The sequence below is a fragment of the Nuphar pumila genome, chromosome 10 (assembly GCF_984573655.1).
Source record: "Nuphar pumila chromosome 10, dmNupPumi1.hap1.1, whole genome shotgun sequence".
NCBI classification, from domain to species: domain Eukaryota; kingdom Viridiplantae; phylum Streptophyta; class Magnoliopsida; order Nymphaeales; family Nymphaeaceae; genus Nuphar; species Nuphar pumila.
In genome coordinates this window covers 1,320,533-1,340,398 of record NC_143258.1, presented here as the reverse complement: position 1 = coordinate 1,340,398, position 19,866 = coordinate 1,320,533, and the positions used below count along the sequence as shown (strand labels likewise).

Sequence of the window (19,866 nt, the reverse complement as noted above, 5' to 3'; positions counted from 1 at the left end):
TAGTATCTTAGGACGTGGGTTAAGGGCTGATCCATGAGAGAGGTTGTTGGCAGTTTGGAACTGTCCAATGGAGTAGGATGAGCTATCGATAGGCTACAGTTTCGAATTTGGAGATCCAAAAAGTAAGCAGGGGTTTGGCCAAAGCTGGGATCAGGGTCTAGGATGTACTAAAAGGTCTGAGGAAGATTAGAAGGGTGTCCCACATGTATTTGAGCGTAGACACACTATCCACATCGAAGAAATGCCAACCGGGATTCTGAGAAAACAAGACCGCACTCGTCTGAGTACTAGAGTGCTTCGGGCTCTTCAGAAGGTGAGACCGACCAGCTTAGGAAGGCCTGACCTCACATGAATCATAAAGATGAGAGAGAAACTTTTAGAGAGAGAGACACTACAAGAAAAATGTGTATTAGCGACGACCACTATCCGTCACTAAGCCATCGCTAATTTCGTCGTTAACGTGTTTAGCGATGGATATAGGCCATCGCATATTCCTAGTCGATAAATTGCGACAAAATTTATCTCTCGATAGTCCATCGCTAATTAGCGATGGATGAGCGATGGCTTATGTTCGTCCCTAATTTGCGATGGACTGGCGATGGATTATATCCGGATATAATCTGTCGCTAGCTTTTAGACGGCAAGTTAGCGACGAATCACAGTCCGCCGTAAACCATCGTCTGATAGAAATTGGCGACGGAAATAATCCGTCGCTAAGCCATCGCTAATGTTAAAAAAAAATTAAAAAAAATGAATTATGAAACTCGAGAAATTTTTTTCCTAATACAATTCATATAACCTGCTTATAGAAAACAACATACATATACAGGTGAAACAAAATTAACACAGGTTCTAAGTTAAACAATAAAATACAGTCTTTGCCAAGTTATAATTAATTACAAGTATGTCAAACAAATTAAATACATGAAACTAATCATCGTCAAAATTTGGAACATCATCCTCTTCATTTGCTCAATCTACCCTTCCCTCCATATCTTCGTCAGCTCCTCTACGCTGATCATCTCCAACATCCTACAAGAGAACCAAACTGTTAATATTTATAAATAAAATATAAACAAAATGCTCATATGTGTTATAAAATAGTCAAAAACTTGCATATTAATTCAATCATGCTCATATGTGTTCTAAGGCAGTAAAAAAATGTGCATATTAATTCAATCATGCTCATATGTGTTCTAAGGCAGTCAAAAAACTTTATATGTGATTTAATCATGCTCATATGTGTTCTAAAGAAGTCAAAAAACTTGTATATTGATTCATTCATGCTTATATGTGTTCTAAGGCCGTCAAAAAACTTTATATGTGATTCAATCATGCTCATATGTGTTCTAAGGCAGTAAAATAACTTTATATGTGATTCAGTTATACTCATATGTGTTCTAAGGCAGTCAAAAAACTTTATATGTGATTCTATCATGCTCATATGTGTTCTAAGGCAGTAAAAAAACTTGTATATTGATTCATTTGTACTCATATGTGTACTAAGGCAGTAAAAAAATTTGCATATTGATTCAATCATGCTTATATGTGTTCTAAGGCAGTAAAAAAACTTTATATGTGATTTAATCATGCTCATATGTGTTATATGGCAGTAAAAAAACTTTATATGTGATTCTATCATGCTTATATGTGTTCTAAGGCAGTCAAAAAACTTGTATATTGATTCATTCATGCTTATATGTGTTCTAAGGCAGTCAAAAAACTTTATATATGATTCTATTATGCGCATATATATTCTAAGGCAGTCAAAAAACTTTATATGTGATTCAATCATGCTCATATTTGTTCTAAGGCAATCAAAAAACAAGAAATTAATAAGCTAACTAGCATAATATCTAACCATTACTCCTTAACATGCTATACGAACATACAAGGTAACTAATAACAACTAAAAAACTAAATAAACTAAATACTTAATCTACCTAATCTAATAAATTATGCAACTACGGATGAAAACAAGAACTCAACAACTATACATTAATTAACGACTATGCAAGGCAAAGAAAAATCAACTCTGCATTAAAACTAAAACTAACTACGTATATCAGATTAAAACTAATTAACTTGATAAACCTGGAACTAATTTTAAAGCCACAACAATTTACTAATTAAGGCAAATATTCTATACTATTCTAACAAATGAGAGTTGCAATAAATGGAAATTTGGCTGAATTAATTAAATGATTTATACACAAATTGATCTAAATTAATTTCTAACTACTTACTCTAATCTAACTGATGTGAAAATCAGACTTGGCTATAATTAAAACTAACTAATTAGAAATTAAAAAAAAATGATAACTCGACTAAATTAAACTACTTAACTAAAAATGATAATTGAATTAAAACAACTATTTCTAATCTGATTGATAAAAAGTAATTTCTGGAAATCAATATTAATTTTAACTAACTAATAAGAACAATAAGTAACTCTAATCTATTTAGTTGAATTAAAAGAATTAAAATAAATAAAGATTTCTACTACCGATTTCTAATTTAAGCTAGTAATTAAATGAAAACTAATTAAAGCTAATAACATTTGAGTGATCATTCTATTTTACTGTTTGAGAGCATCAATTTTGATAAAAAAATGTATCAAATATCAAATAACAACCATCAAACATCGAATGTGTAGGAATGCTATTTTCTCTTTTTAAAACTAAGAAGCCCAAAAATCAAATATTCATCAAGTGAACACCTTTTCAAACCAACCAAACAACAAAATTGAAATAACCCAAATTCACAATCCAAGAATCAAAACACAGACAAGGTTCTGTTATGTAACCTTTCTATCCATGTAAAAGTTGCAACATTTATGTCAGAAAAAATACCAGAGAGAAACGGTGAAAGGAGCTCTCGCCGGGCCTGTTGTAGGAAAAAAAAAGGTGAAAGGAGCTCTCACCGGCATGCGCAAGAACGCTAGAGAGGAAGGGGCCAGTCACCATAGAGAGGGAGGGGACAGGGGCTGAGACGATGGGTTGCCAAGCTCGGAGGCCACCGACGGCTTCAGTCGCCAACTTCCGCAAGGAAGGGGGCCAGAGACAAGAGGCGGAGCAGAGGAGGGGGCGGTCGACGGTCGGAGAGCGGGAGGGAGGGGGCGGTAGCCGGAGAGAGGGAGGGGGCGGTCGACGGAGAGCAGCATGGGTGAGAGAAGAAAATATCGATTTTGTGCCCTAGATGGGCATTTTACATCGATATTTAGCGACAGATAGGTGATAGAAATATTCTGTCACTACTTAGCTAACGCAATTAGCGACAAAATATTTTTGTCGCAAACGCCGTCGCTAACTAGCGACGAAAAAATTTTGTCGCCACATCCGCCGCTACGTGCGACATGTTTTGCGACATAAATTTTTCGTCGCTAATTAGCGACGAATTTGGCGACGGAATTTTTTCTGTCGCTAAGTTCGTAAATATTTCGAGTGTTTACGACAGATGGTTTTCTCTCGCTAATCCATCACAACTTTACGACAAAAAAAACTATCACAAAGTTTCATTGCTAATTAGCATTTTTCTTGTAGTGAGATAGAGAACTGAATTACAATTCAATTAATTCATTATATTCATAATCATAAGGGGATTTATAGGCTTTTATTTATAGATTTTGGGTCTGGGGTAGAGTTCAATTCTAAGTCTTAAAATAAAGCTAACTCACAAAACCAAAACACTATTTAGTTGTCAAAAGTTGAGCCTTACATGACAATAAGAACTAAACTAGAGAAGGGAGTCTAACTTCCTTTCCTTAATGGACTCTTTATTAGGCTTAATTTTTAAAAATCACAAAAAATAATAAAATAAGAATAATTGGACTGTACAAATCATCTCTTTCTTAAACAGATGGAGATGCTTATAAAGAGGGGAGACACTCCTTATGGGCTCCACTGACTTACTCTTCTTCATTTTGGTGTTGACATGTGTTGTGTTAGATATACTATCTCAATTCGAGAAGCTCTATAGAAAGTTGACACTTGTCTTGAGTAGAAATCACTCTTGATTTGATACCTAAGTTGTCATATCAGCATGCGTGCCTTTCACACTGACTGGGTTGTCCACCTCAATACTGGATATGAGGCATCATTTAAATCTGAATCAAGAATGACTATTGGATCATGATTTGTACATACCCGACTCACTCATTTAAGAATAAATTGATCAAACACTAATATCCGAACCTAAAAACTCGTTACACATGCTCTATTGGAACAAAAAATCGAATCATCAAATCTCACTCAAATCAAAAAAACATAAAACTAAATTGAAGTTGATTCTCAACAGTAACCGCTATCATGCACACCTCCTTTAAGTAGTTGATCATTAAAAATGTTTGCAAATGTGTGGTGACATTCACATATATAAATATAGTACGACATTCGGGAACTATCATGCGAATCTCCTTTAAGTAACTGATCGTCAAGGAAGTTAGCAAATGTGTGTTGTTGTTCACATATATATAGTGCAATATTCGCGAGCTACCATGCGAATCTCCTTCAAGTAACTGATCGTCAATGAGGTCTGCAAATGTGTGGTGACATTTGCATATATATAGTATGACATTCACAAGCTATCGTGTGAATCTTTTTTTAAATAATTGACTGTCAAGAAGTTTACAAATATATGCCTTGAATCAACCATTATGTTGTGTTTTCCGCCATGCTCCCAAACTCTCTTGTTGTGACCTCCTTGATGACATGGTAGCGCACCACTCTCATGAGGTTCTCTAGTGCTAAGGGTAAAAATGTCATAAAAAAGTATGGCATTGGCGTTTGTGAACATGAGAGAGGGTAATTTTGCAAGGACAATACAATTATTTTTAGTTAAAAAAGTATGATATCATCCCACCCACGTAGGAGGTGCAGTCAATTTTAATGTTCTTTTTTTTCTCCTTACAGATGTGATCTAAATAGTTTCTGGTAGGAACAAGCTTTTAAACCATTTGATTATCACATGTGAGCAAAGTTTTTATAAGGCTTCAAAACGAATGGCTGAAAAAATTCATAAATTTTAAAGCTCATACATCACATTTTTCATTGAAAAAACAGGATCCAACAATTGAATCACACTAAACACACCTGTGAGGTCTGCATTGCAAAACATTAGCATCAATATTGAAAATCAGTAGGGATGGTAGGAGGAACCTCTGGATACTAAAGTTGAAAGTTGTGGCATCCATATCCACACCTATGATTACTTGAATATGATTACTTGAATCATTCCTTTGTGCACAACAGAGTTAAAAATAGACTTTTTAATTTTTTGTAGTGTCACATTATATTTAATTTTCTTCTTCTGTGCATTTAACAATGTTATACTTAGTTCCCCAAAACAACTTCTTCCTTTTGTTTATATCTAAGTGTGAGAACCCTTATTATGCTCATGAGGGGATTGGGTCAAAGGTGCTTTTAACAATAACACTGTCAAGAGGTTCTCTGGATGTCTGTAATCCATGAGATAAATGAAACTGCATCCTATCACCATGGGGTTTTTTGTTGGTTCAAGTTGTTTATTTAGGGGGTGTTTGATAGCAGTGCGAAGTGTGAAACGACGTCTCCATAAGACCCTGGACATGGCGGACACGCATCCACCCCCTTGTTATGCTGGGAATTGGGACACGGGGTGCACCACTTAAAAAAAAACTGAGGTAGAGGGAGGTCTACCCGGACCCTCTCTATATATGCAGAGGCCGGGCTGTAAGATTTTGCAGCAAAGTGCTTTCTCTCTCTCTCTTTCCTTCTCTTCTTTGTTCTTCTTCTCTAAGTTTCTTTGATTAGGTCGTTGAATCAAATTTCTTTAATTAGATTTTTTTTTATATTTAATTTGATTACGTTTTTTCTTTGATTTGATTAATGTTTTTTTCTTTGATATTCTTTGATTAGGGTTTTGAATAAAATATATCTAATTAAGGTTTTTATATTTAATTTGATTAGGGCTTTTTTCTTTGGTTATGGTTTTGAACCAAATTTCTTTAATTGGGAATTCTTATAGTTAATTTTATTAGGGGTTTTCTTGTATTTGATTAAGGTTTAAATTAAGACTTTTTATATTTAATTTTATAGTTTATTCATGGTTTCTTTGTTTTTATGGTTTATTTTTCTTATAGTTTAGTTTATTTATTTATTTTCTTGCATTTCAGGGTTTTATGATTTATTTATGGTTTTTGTATTTATAGATAAAAAATATGAATTATTATTAGTTTTTTCTCAAATTACCCAAAATTTAAACATTTTTTTGTACTTCATTCCATATTCAAAGTTAAAATCCATAAAATTTTGATAATCTTTCGTAATTAGATTCAATAAGACACTGATTAAAGCTTTTATATATTAAAAATTTTCAATTCTTATTTTTTTCAAATTATCCAAAATTGAAATATTTTTTATTTTTAGATACAATGCAAGATCCATATCTAAGGCTAAAATCCATAATAAACATGCTAAAATACTCATATGGTGGGGCATATCAAGTAGTACTATCCAAAACTAAGTTATCCAACCCATTATCCATATATGTCCAAGTTATCCACACAAAGTAAAAATTAAAGGGCAGACATAAGGAACACAACTTTTTGTCCAATCAAAACAAATGCTGGACGTAACACAGTTGTTATAGAACAAACAGATCGCATGTTATGTTCCGTTGTTTCCTTCATTCTTGAACAAACAATCAAGTACACCCTTAAGTAGCATTTGTCCATGACTTCTTATGAGGGTGCGATTCACTGGTTTCCTCCATAGAGCAAAACAAATGAGCGGGAACCAATCGGTACCAATTTGACCAATTGGTTCCCACATGTCAAACAATGTTTCAATACGAAGACAAACCTTTTTCCCTTCTCTTGTGATAAAGGAGTTAACTTTTTGTAATAGTGACACTGATTTTGATGATGATTTTACTTATTTTGATTAGTTGAAACTGGTTGATTTGTTGAATGAGATTAGGGTTAGTTTTAGTTTTTTAGTTGATGATAATTTACTTATCTAATGTCTTTTAATTTTATTTAAATTAATTAATATTTTTAATATAAAAAAAAATTTATCTTTTATTGATTAAAAATTAAAAAAATCCCATGTCCTCGTGTACTATGTTTCACAAAATTTTCCTGCTTTTGAGTTAAACAAACTGAACCATGTCAGATATGAACCTGAATCCAAAATACAATAAAACACATTTGAATCTTGATTGGGGATCAAAGTCAAGTTCAATCCCTATAGGATCATGGTATGCTTTCGCTTATAGTGGATCTGATTAGACCAGAGTTCAGACCCGATATCATCATCTCAAATCAAATTTGGATATAGTTTTACCTCAGTCCTAACCAAACCCGTCGCCCCTAAATCTATGTTACGTAGGAGGACGAGTGACACACATTCGACCCACAAGTTCTAATTTTTTTTTTTGACAAACAGGATACAAGGACACATGATTTCTTAAAGATTTTAATCAATAAAAATTGTAATACAAAAAATCCTTTTTATTAAAATAATACTTAAAATCATTAGAAAATACCAGAATATTTGCCGTATGGGTTAGTGTACGTGTCTACGTGTTTATCGTGTCATAAGAGACACGCTGTCAGACTAATTGTCGTGTCCGTGTGACGCAATAGTTTAACGTCACGTCCTCCCTGTCCCCCGCAGTTACATCATCGGGGGAAAGAAAGCAGAGCGTTATCCGTCCCACGCCGCTCATCTCGACCACACATTCTCCCTGTTGATATTTATTACTGACACGTGTCACACATGCTACGGGTGGGGCCCGCTTCTCGCCCCCACCGTCAACCCGCCGTGCAATCGCTATCTGCTTACGTCGACGCGAGGATGACGTGGACGGACGCGAACGACTTTAAGATGTGGCTCATAAAGCGAGGACGGGTCCGGTCGGTTGCCTATATATACAGGGCCCTCTCACCGAGAGTCGCTCGTGCGATCTCTCGGGGTTCCTGAAGGAGGTGTGAGGGGTTTTCCGCGAATTGGAGTGCTCTCCGTCCTGGTGTCAGATTGTAGGGTTTCTGTGTCGGTTTCATCGTCGTCGTCTTCTTTGATCTCTTGGTGCTGGCTTTGATCTGAATTTTGTGGCCGATCTTGGTATTCTTTGGTGAATTAGGGATGACGCCACCTGGAAAAGAAGATAGTGCGAGGGCCGATGGTTCCGATCGAGAGAATAAGATCCCGGAACGGCGAAATCTTTCTACCGATGTATCTTTGTGGGATTCAAATGGTGATTCGGACGGCAGTAACTGCCGATCATCGGGAGATTCGTCTTCTGAGCGGGGTGGAAACCTGGATTCGGGATCTGATGGGGCGCTGGACGAGCCTTTGATCAATGCTGAGGTTCAGGATGGTCAGATTCTGGGAAATTCTTCTACTGGCTCTCTTGGTGAAGATGAATGTGGATTGGGAGCTTCGGCTTCTAGTTATTGTTTAATTCCAGATAATTCATCATCGTCATCGTCATCATCATCATTATCTTCTGCTTTGAACTCGAGAACAGCTTACTGCCTTTCTTCTTCGGCATCTGCTGTTGAAAGAAGTGGTTCAAGTGCAGGTTTATGTAGAGACCTTGGACTTTCAGAGAGGCTTGCGAGTATTCTTTGTAATCCTAGTGAAGGAGATTTGTTGTTTCGGCAGGACAGCAGTGGAAACAAAATACTACAGTGGCTCCAAGCTTTGGATCAGCAGACGATAGGTGGTTGCCGAGCAGACGAGAGGTTGAAGCCGTTGTTTAAGCTGAACGTTTCCGGCGGTGTGGTGGAGGACCACCTTCTCGCTCATCTTAGACAGGTCCGTCAATTTCCTGTTTGTGTCTATGATTTTGCTTGTTATGCTGCGCTAAACGTCTTAGAAATACCTTCCATGTTTAGAAGGTGATGTATACGAATTTTGGCTCTGTTTTTAACGTATAACTTGTCTGCATTTTTTCTTGGCCATAAAAGAACAGATGATAGGGTCTTTCCTTAAGTGTTCTGTGCATGAACATATGGTAGATGATTGTATAAATGAGAGACCATGGAGTGAAATAGTTGGTGACAAATCGTCCGTCTTTCTTTTATTTTTCCACGTTAGGCCGAAGTTCAGGGAAATGTGTTACAGTGGAGATATAGATATAGATATGGGTGTGGATTGTGGCACAGACTGGCTGATCCTGCAGTGATATTTGAATACTGATAGGCTTGGTTCTATTTTTAGCATTTAATCAGTGGATCGTAATTCATACCTATGAACTACATCTACTTGGTGCTGTGGATTGAATTTAGGTGTTGGTGTGAAGCTTGAACCACATATCATGATGACTAAGCAATTTGTTTGCATTAGTTGACATATTCAGGTTGATCAAAGCTTGAAAAGAAGGGCAGTGCTACTGCTATACACCAAAGGACGCATCATGAAAATTGGAGAAAATCTTTGTTCAGAGTATCCGTGTCAAGAGTTGTTAGGACTTTATGTCTTTAATCGAAACTAGACAAGGCTTCGGCTGTTTATTACACATGGCAGTTTAAGTTGAGTGTAGATGATTAAGAATTTTCATCATGCAATACATGACATCTGGATGCAACCATGAAAAGAGAAATAGTTATTTCTGCAAGAACGGAGTTTCCAACCATGTGACATGGGGCTTAACTAGTGCTTCTTGGCCATACCCTCTGAGTTTGGAACGTGTACTTACTGTTTTGCTCTATGGTTTAATAAATATCTATACATCATCTAGTGACATCAATTGTTTAATTTCAAGTAGTTATTTCTTGAGGCTTTACAAGAGATGCTTAGGGCCTTTTCTCTGCAGAAATTTTCTTTTCCTGTAACAATGCAATATCGAGATTCATTTGTGCACTCAATTTAGTGTCAGCATCTAATCCAGAATCAAGTTAGTATTTTTTAAATGAATTCCTCATTTGTCTTGTCACTATGTGAAGGTTACTCACATGGATTACCTCGAACAATGTCTGGTCAAAATGGTGGATTAATTTGTGTCTTGAGATCTTAAGAGGGAAAAAATATTTTATCTAAGTTTCTTTGCCGTGGTCTCAGGGAAGCCATCTGTAAGTTGCAAAATCTTGCAGATTTTGGAAGTGCACATCTTTGTTTCAATCTTGTAGAAATTCTTCTTCAACATGTTAGCCAGTTGGTTAGTTTCAGCAATATTTGCCAGATTATGTTTCTGCATGAAAATTAACGTAGTCAAGATAACAGTTCAAGTTCATTGACATACAAAAGAAATCACTTGTTGCTGTTTTATCATGTTGTTGGGAAAATATGCTCTAATCTTATCTATTCCCATAACTCTGATAACAGCACTCGTATGCAACATGAGTGTATCATGTGGGGAAGCATAAGTACCAAATCCTGTGTCTCCTTTTGTAAAACTACCATTGCTATGTACATCAAATAGGCATGTTACATGTTTCCAGGTGTCCATTATGTCTGGAAGGTTATGTCTCTGAGTTGCATATGCATTTCACATATTTCTTCCCAGGCAATTCTTTTCCAGTTAGCCAATATTCTGTTATTATTGTCTAACATCTTGTCTTTGCATTTTACAACAGCATTTTGAGGCTGCAGAAGTGGGTATGTTGGCACGGTGCTTGTGTGTTCCTCTTGCATCCATTCGTGCCGGAAAAGTTGTCAAGCAAGGGCCTCTTTTGTGCCCAACTGCTAGAAGGTACTTTCTACAGCTGTTTATTGTTTATTGGTGGTGATGAGGGGCATGCTTGCTTGGCCCCCAATGTGAATCATAATCTCACAATTGCGAGGTTCCGATTCACTCGAGAAAATTTGCACACTCCAAGCAAAATGTGTGTAAATGAATCAAATTCGATTCATATACACATAAGGTGTGTGATTTCAATTCACGTAGGTGACCATGTGAATTGGACTCACATTCACAGTTTCATCATTTACACATTTCAAAGGGGAAGCAAACATGCTCCAGATTTTCTGTGGCAGTTTCAATTTCCCTTTACATCTGCTTAGTTATGGAGACCTTCAGTGTCCATATTGATGAACATGCACTCCTTTTTGTTCTTTTTCTTTTTCTTCTCCATTTTGCATGAATTTAACATTTTTCTCCTACACATGCTGTTTTTTGCCAGCACATGTTAGGCTATTTATGCTTTTATTTCATTTGATTTTTTGCTGTTCTTTTTTGTTCTTTTTGGTCAGATCCATTGTAAAAATGCATTTTCTTTTTCTATTGCCAATTGTGGATTGGTATATATTATTGTGAAACTTAATCCTGTGATTTAATTGATGTCAAGGTTGTTGAATTGTATATCTATTTTTCTCGAATTCAATGATCTGTAGATAGTAGATGCCATCAGTTATATTTACTTCTTTAGAGATGACTTTTAGACTGAAGATCTATGGTTGTCCTGGACCAAGCTTGTTGGAATGTGGCAAGTGCGGTGTTGAACTCTACTGAGTAGAAAATGCATCGGGTGTAGGAACGAGTGTTTTGCATTGGGCTATCGGTGATGTGCAGTGGTAGCATGGCATTTGATGGACAACGATTATCATCGTTGATGCGATAGTGTATGACGGCACATACGTGAAACATTGTTTAGTTAAGCAGTGTGTTAGTGGACTAGAGGATGTTGCCTTTGGAGATTTAGTTAAGTACATCTCTATTCGGATGAGATATCCCATGTGTAGCGTAGGTTCGCACATGGGTGCGTGTGGGTTAGAGCTAATTCTTATAGGGATTACATTAGGTGTTTCCAACTGTGTACGGTAATGCGGGCCTAGGTGAGTAAATACTTACGCGTCAGTGAGTGATGTGGGTAGCGTTGCTCACTAAGGCGTACAACTATGAACCAACCGCAAGATTGGGCGGTCATGGGAATAACCTTTCCTTGGCCGTTGATATATCTGCAAGGTCTTCCTGAGTGACTCTTTTAAGAGGTCGCGATGCACCTTAGAGGTGCGACGTTGCTGTTGGATTCAGGTTGTTGGTTCGGAGGGGTGGAAGCATCGCCCCCTCCTTGGAACTTGGATGATGACCCTTTTGTACATTCATTGAAGCATGATGGTGATGCGCTTAAGGAAGATGCACGGAGCCAGTGGCTTGGGCCAGGCAGTTACGCATGGGGTGATGCATGAGGCCAAACTTTCACGTAAGTGTGCACAGGGTGGTGCATAGTGCCGCTGATCAATTTGGAACACATAAAAGAGTTTGTGAGAGGCCTTGGGCCGTTAGGCTGGGCAGTTTGACTCTGCACGGGCTCACAGAAAAATTTTGCCCGTGACAATGATTTACCTTTTAAAATTATTTTTTTGCACGTGGTGGTACATTAACCATTGAAATAGTTACACATGAACTGATTTTATGGCTCATTTTCACCAGTATTATGATGAACACATTAGTATTGAGGATTATTGACAAACTGTTGATGTAAAAATTTGTAAATAAATCTGTACGTACTTAAATACATCCTGCAGGAAACGTCTAGAAATTTGGATCATGAAACGATTGGTCAAGCCTATCACTTCTCATCATCCCTTTTGGTAATACTAGTTGGTTTTCGTTCCTGCAAATGAAGCTCTATGAAAGAAAAGTATATAATGAAACCTTATTGTAGATGTTATTTAGGAAGTTCAACTGTATCATGCTAAAATGTGTACAAATGTTGCATAACATATGATAATGGCAAAGTTGGTTCCCTGGAGTTTAAAGATCGACTTGTTTATTGATACTGATATCCAGTGCTTGATTTTCCTTCTTGTGATCTGGAGTGATTGTTCATCAGTTCTGTTGTGCCTTTTCAAGATATGGTTGCCTCTTTTGTATGGGTCTTAAAACTGGGGTTGGCATACTTTTAAGGGCTCTCCACATGTGGAGATAGGTTAAGGAATTGGCCTTCCATTCACCAATTTGAGGTTGTGAGATTGTGATTATGCATTGAACAGTTTGATTTGTTGAGATAGTTTAAGCATTTGACACTAGTTTAATTTACTATTTAACATAGTGGACTTGCACAGAGTAGGTGTACGTGGTTGGATGTGGTGAGATATACAAGTGGTAAATTGTTTAATAGTTGAGAAAATGGACCTGGCCCCTAATGACCTCATGCGACTATGTGAGGGGCTGGATATGTAGCTTCCATTTGTAGTTGATAAAAGGATTACAACAGTTGCATAATCTTAATCCAAAACAGTGATTCCTATTCTAGTGTACATTTTTATCTTAATCCAAACAATCTAGGGTTATTCCAAATGTACATTACACTAAAGAAACTGCATAAGAAGGTATATCAAGAAAGCTGTGGAGACAGAACTGGTCCAAGTCCCAACAGGAAAAGCAATATTCTGCTGTGGGCTTTTGCCCATTCAACGGGTCATACAGATGCCCCTTCATTGTAGGTCGTTGTGTATTATAATTACATAGATCCCAACAAGTGTGGTCAACTGATAAAGCTACACTACAGATGTAGCTGAGGCTGTTCATTTGACTTAAATGTATGCTTCATGATCCTATATAGTTGATATTAGATAAAGATAATGGAACTATAATTACTGGTCAATGATGATGTGCTTCCCAATCTCCCAGCTAAAATACCAAGCAGTTCATTCATTATTGGTACTGCATGCACGATTTTATGTTATTCATGTGCTTTCCAGGCATAGTTCAGTTATCAAGTCTCATTTATTTGATTGATTACCTGGAAATTTGACATATAGTATTTTAAGTTCAGCTTGTTGCAGATGACATCTTTGAATTTCTTGTGTGCTAACTCAGTCGTTATTATTTCGTTAAATAACAACTTCCTGAAATTTGACTAACTGGTGAGTTCTTTCTTTTGTAGTTGTAGGCTTGTATAGCATAAATTTACTTCCCATTTTAAAGTATTTAAGAATTATAGCGATATTTGGTGGGGTGAAGAGCTGACCCTGGAATATGAAGCCAGTTCCTTGATCACCTTAGTTTTGTTCAATGATTTTTCTTAGTTTCTGGTAGTTTATTCTTTATTTTTTATTTATTGTAAATTATGTATATCTCATGAGTGATATTCATATAAAGTGTTTTTGCAATTGAAGTGTCCGATGCTGGTTTCCTGTGGAATGTGCCCTTTCTAGATTGGAACTGTGTGCCCCAATTTGAGTTTATCACTAAATTCGGCGTGGCTGGATAGTATGTCCTGTATCCAACATTTTTATACTATAAGTTGCAGGATTATATTCTTCAGCTTATTAGTGGTGGCACTGTTCATATCTCCAAATAAAGCTATTTTTCATTTGTAGGTAAAGTGGGCGTCTGTGATGTCTGTTATGATCTCTGAGTTAAGGGAAAGCAAAGGTAGTTTCTTTCAAGTCTCTGCAGTTCATGGTTTTATTGTTATTGTCCATCCCATATTTCTGGTGCCATTTACTGTTATTGTTTTCCTTCCGTACCCCCTATTTTGGCAGTTCATAACTCGTCGTTGTATCCCATGCATTTAATGAAAGCAACAGTAGGTTTGGTGTGGTTTCGTGCCATCAATGTAGATAAAAGGATTACAGCTTATGTTTAAATTGTACTGATGTACTTCCTAGTTTGACAAGTTCTTTTCTTATGCACTATATAATGCAGTTGACTTGTTTTATATAATTATGCTGTTTATTTTCTATGATTCTGTGGTTGTTGGTATACAGTTTTTAGAATGGATCAGTGCTCTTTAGATCCTACCTAATCCAGATATCATAAACATAGTAATGAATGTTGCAATTTTCTGTTATGACTTTGTTGCAGGCAGTCTAGTCTGAGATTTATGCTATTGTTTTTTTGTTGTATCTCAATAATGTTGACGGCTTATTTTCTGGTGGTCACAGATGATAATAAGCTATTGTTTTTTGTTGTATCTAAATATTGTTGATGTCTTATTTTTCTGGTGATCACAAATGATAATAACCTATAAGTCATATCTTTGTTTTTCTTTGTCCTGGTTGAAAGCCAGTTGGGATTATTGAATTGATGTACTAGGATCAAAATGATATATTCCAGTGGTGGAGAAATTTGGAAGCTTTGAGTCCTGCTTTGGGGATTTGGTAAGATGTACCTTAATTGGTCACTAATTCTGACCATCACCTATAAGGGTGTGCAATTCCATCTTCATCGTTATGTCTGCCATGAAGAAAATAGTTAACCTGATTGGAAACCATACACCTATCAGTACATTAACGTTGTGCACACCACTCCAATCAGGGGGGTGATTCACCTGCATCATCAACTCTGCCACTACACAACATCTAAGTTGCACTTTTTCATCGAAAGCTGCTTTATTTTCCACACGTGCAAGTGCATGCATATGCCCCTTTCAGTAGAATAGGTTTACAAGGAGCATAGAAGTGGAGAGTCTGAAATTGTTTCAGAAGAAGCTATGTCTGTTCATGAAAATGAGTTAACTGCGTAGTGCATCACTGTCAAAGCAAATTTAAATTGAAAGCCAAATAAAAGTAGGTGATTCAGATTCATTGAAAGTTTTCAATGAACCAATAATGTTCTTCCAATTTCTGAACCAATCCTTTTTGGCTGACGTAGCACTTTAATTCTCTCTCCAAACAAAAGTTCAATTAATTATCTCAAAGGACTTTTTTTTCCTTTAGCCATAGAGGCACATTCTTTTAGAGGTATTAGACATGGTCAACATCATGTTGCTAATTTGATCTTTTTTAACCTTGATCCTTTAATTTGTGGTTATTTGTCTTTTAAAACTGTAATTTATTATATGCATTTCAATATCAGCTTAAATGTGTTATTTAATTTTCATTAAACTTAATGGATTAAGGTTGTTCAAGAATTTGCACCTTAAGATGATATTCATGTTTCTTACATTAGATTAAGAAATTTGAATGCACACACCCAAAAAGCAGAAAGAAACCAAAACTGTAAGTTTGTTGTGGATATGAAACAAAAGAGTCGATGGGTATGACAGAATCATCCACTATTATTTACATTCTCTGATAAAAGTTATAACTGAGACAGAAATGACAATTGCATGTTTTTTAACTGAAGTCATTTTCCCAGAACATTCGAAAAATGAAAAGGAAGGCAAGACTTTAATATTGAAATGTGTTGCTTGTATTTTAAGTGGGTTATCTATGAATTATGGTGGCCCTTGGTCAAATGTTTAGACGTGAATGTGTTCTGATTGGCACGTTGCGATTTGAAGGATGCTACTGCATTCATAGGCCAGTTTTAGTCACCTTTTTCATAGATTTCCAGTGGCATATAGAGATCATAAATAGTAACACATAGAGCTCATAAACATTGTAATCTTTATTGAAGAAGTGAGAGCTTTTTCTCAAAGCTTGAGAAAATACAAAGGGGTTGAACCCCTATATATACACACTTGGAGACCTTGGAGGGGCTCCACATATAGACGTTGGAGCCCCTCCAACGGTCACAATTGTGACCGTTGGAGGGGCCCAACCTCTATTGTGTGGTCCCCCAATGGCTAAAAAGAAATAAAAAAAAGAGAAAAATGAAAAATAAAAAAGACAAAAGAAATAAATTACAATCATATTCTTAAGGAGAGTATGCGTAAAAATGGAAATGACATATTTACCCTTATCGGGTATTACAAAATATATATATATATATATATATGTATATATGTATCTTTCTTTCTCTCTCTCTCTATATATATATATGGACTTTATATTTTAACAGTATCATATATTAAAATATCAGTCTACTGGTAGTAGAGAACGGATAAAAACATGTCTTAATTACTATACTGCAGGTTGAGAATTGCATATAAGAATGTTGTTTCGTGTCGTGTAATTTACATACTGAGTGTCCAGTTCGCATACTTCTCTTCATCCCTGAGTTCTCTACTTTCGTGTCATGTAAACGAAGAATGTTTTTATTTGAAAGAGTTTGTAGTGATGTGGTTGCTGTGTGTTCTTATCAGATATGCAGTGGTGGCATAACATAAATCTTCTTTTCTTCCTGAAACTCATCTTTTTTTTCACATTGTAAAATGTTCTTTATACCTGCTACCATCATTACATGTAGTTCTTTTACTTTGGGATAAATTGTTAATAGTTACGGCTGTTGCTCATAATCGAACTTTCTGCATGAATTTCTAGTCTTTGTTTGTTCTTTTCTTTTTTCTTAGGCATGTTCATCAGTCTTCAACTTTATCCAAGTAAAACTTATCATGTGTGTACTTTATTTATAAGCGTCTTTGTTTGTTGTTTCTTTTCTGCAGGGGAAATTTGAAGCTAACTCTCTTGCCTTCATCTGATTTTCGTCTTTCATTTTTTGGAGATGATGGTTGCGAAGAGAGGCTGGCGTTATTCAGTTCATATGACGAAAGCTTCTCAATAACAATTGAAGGAATCCCAGCTGACACTTCCAGCAGATCATTTTTTATTAAGGTTCCTGATAAAGCCATCTCATATTACTGGCTATCAGAGAAATCCATGGCTACTGGGACTGAGCTCCTTGAAAAGGTTTGTTCCTATGATCTTGCTTTTTTGTTTGCGACCGTAAAAGAGTTGGCTATCTTTTAATTTTTTCTCTTCTTTTTATGTGTTTTTCTTTGGATGGCAGTTGAAGGATCTACTACAGAGAAAGCCTTCTTTATCTCAGCTAACTGGGATCAGTGAGTCGCGATTGGACTCCCTTGGTAGATATCTTAGTTCTTATCTTCTCCGTTCCGCAGCCACCTCACATGCAACTCCAAGAACAAGTTCCTCAGCCCCACCGGTATCAGATTCTTCGTGCCAAGTTGGGAATATGCCACCATCAACGAAGCACTCATCACGTTCTAGACCCATTGCCTCTCAAACTTCAAAGGTGCACTCACTCTATCAAGGGAGCTCAAGTCCTAGAACAAACACATTCAAGGAAGGATTCTCCAGGACCCTATCCTCATCCAGAATTGGGTGTTCTTTTAGGGGTAAGGCAAGGCGATGTGGGGAGGCCCAGTGTAGCCTCTTGGGGAATTATGCTCAGCTTGCATCTTCTGCTCCTGCATTAAGCTCTATCCACACTCTTGCATGCAATATTGACGGTGAAAATGATAGCCAAAGGGACAACCTGGAATCCACGACAACTTGCTGCAGCCAATGCTTACCTCTACTGAACCCGGTATCTGATTCATTCTGCTCATCCATGATCTCTGTCTTAAACCCATTGCCGCATCAGCTTTCTTTGCCCGAGGTTCGTCCCTTGAACAAATTATCTCCCTACTATTGTTGGTGTCCCCCGTGTACATCTACCCTTCAGTACACTGTAGCACCTCCACATTTACCATCAACAGTCATTGATCCTGCTTCCCTACTACCACCTTTGTCATCCATTTTATCTGCTGGGAACCCGAACTTGCTTTTGCCATCAAGTGGCCCAGTTGACATAGGCAGCAAGCTGGAATTCCCAGAGTTCCTTTCGGACCCACTGGTTCGGATGCCACTTCCTGTTTCCCCATTCATTCCCGTGCCAAGTTCTCATCAGATACCTACGTTTACTTCGTTCATTTCCGACCCCATTGTGCATATTCCAGTTATCGATGTCTGCTCTTCAGGCCAGGTCTACCTTGTAAGTGCGGGGCCATCAATATCAACCAACATTTCTCCATTGCTTCCCACCCTTGTCAATAAACTCATTCCAGATGCTGAATCGGAGGTGGAGAAGGGCGCTAGGGAAACTCTCAGGATGCTCATTAGTTCATCACAGACCGTGCCAGGGTTCTTGACCGACATGGATGAAAACCTTCTACGCATTCATGTAAGGGATACAGTATATATATATTTTTGGTATTTAATTATCACATTATATTGTTGCTATCTAACTTTCAGATTGGACAGGACAAGAAGCAGGGAGCATTGATTGGTGGAAGCCGGGGACTCTATAGTGGTTATGGTGATGTTGATGCTTCGTCAGCATGTGGTGCCCTTGCAAGATTTGGTGGTTTACATCCAGAAGCAACTCGCAATACTAGCAATGGGAGTGGGAACAATGGCTCAAGAAAGTGCGCTGACGATGGGCTTCAAGATGAAACGGAGCGTTGCAATAACGATGATGAACCCACGGCCTCAGAGACACAGAATGGAGAAAGATTCAGATGAAGGATTGTTCTGCTCCATTGTCATTGTAGGTAACAATTCGGTGTTTGGTATCATTGAAAAAACAATTCAGTGTTTGATGCAGTTACTAGGGTCACTACTGCAGAATTGTAGATATCAGGATCCTGATACAGGTGCTGCGATCTGTTTGGCAGTTCTGGTCTTTCTGTTAATGCTGTCCATGTTGTCGAAAATCCCCAGATTTTGATTTCATTGCAATTTGTTGTACAAGAAACTCTATATTTCTGTAAGCTGATACGATGTGAAGAGTGTTATTGGGGAAGTTTCCCAAGATGAAGGCCTAGAAGGTCGTCATAAGTTGCCGAGTGACTTTAATGCATCTCTGTTTTACCACACACAGGTATGTATATGTAATAGGGAAATGACAACCTACAAAATGGCCCACGGTGCTAAATGAAACATGCTATTGGATGTTGGATGTTTTTTTTCTTCTAAATTTCAACCCCATAGATGTGTTCAACATGATTGATTTACTAGAAATTGACACTTGAATCATGTATTTTGGATGAAAAAAATGGTATTTGGAGTCACAAAAATGTACGAAAATTGTAGAGTTGATTTTTGAAACCTTATAAAAACCTATCTATTCATGGGAATCAAATGCTCCACGAAGTGATTCTTATAAAAACAAGTATACAGATCATATATGTACTGTCAGAATTTAAAAAAAACACTGGAAATTCCATGACATGTTTCATGCTAATGGGTTATATATATATATATATATATATATAGGGCAATACATTTGAAAATGAAACATGCTAAATTGGTTTTTCAGACTTTTTTT

The 19,866-nt window shown here is 36.9% G+C and overlaps 1 protein-coding gene across 1 annotated transcript; it reads left to right on the top strand.

Annotated features, from left to right (window-relative positions):
• Positions 1-7,938: 7,938 nt before the first annotated feature.
• On the top strand, positions 7,939-19,497 carry LOC149823182 (uncharacterized). Its single transcript, XM_090018702.1, has 5 exons — positions 7,939-8,798; positions 10,559-10,674; positions 17,201-17,444; positions 17,545-18,720; positions 18,801-19,497. The coding sequence occupies exons 1-5, from the start codon at positions 8,124-8,126 to the stop codon at positions 19,059-19,061; spliced, it is 2,472 nt and encodes an 823-aa protein (XP_089874828.1). The 5' UTR covers positions 7,939-8,123; the 3' UTR covers positions 19,062-19,497.
• The last annotated feature ends 369 nt before the right edge of the window (positions 19,498-19,866 follow it).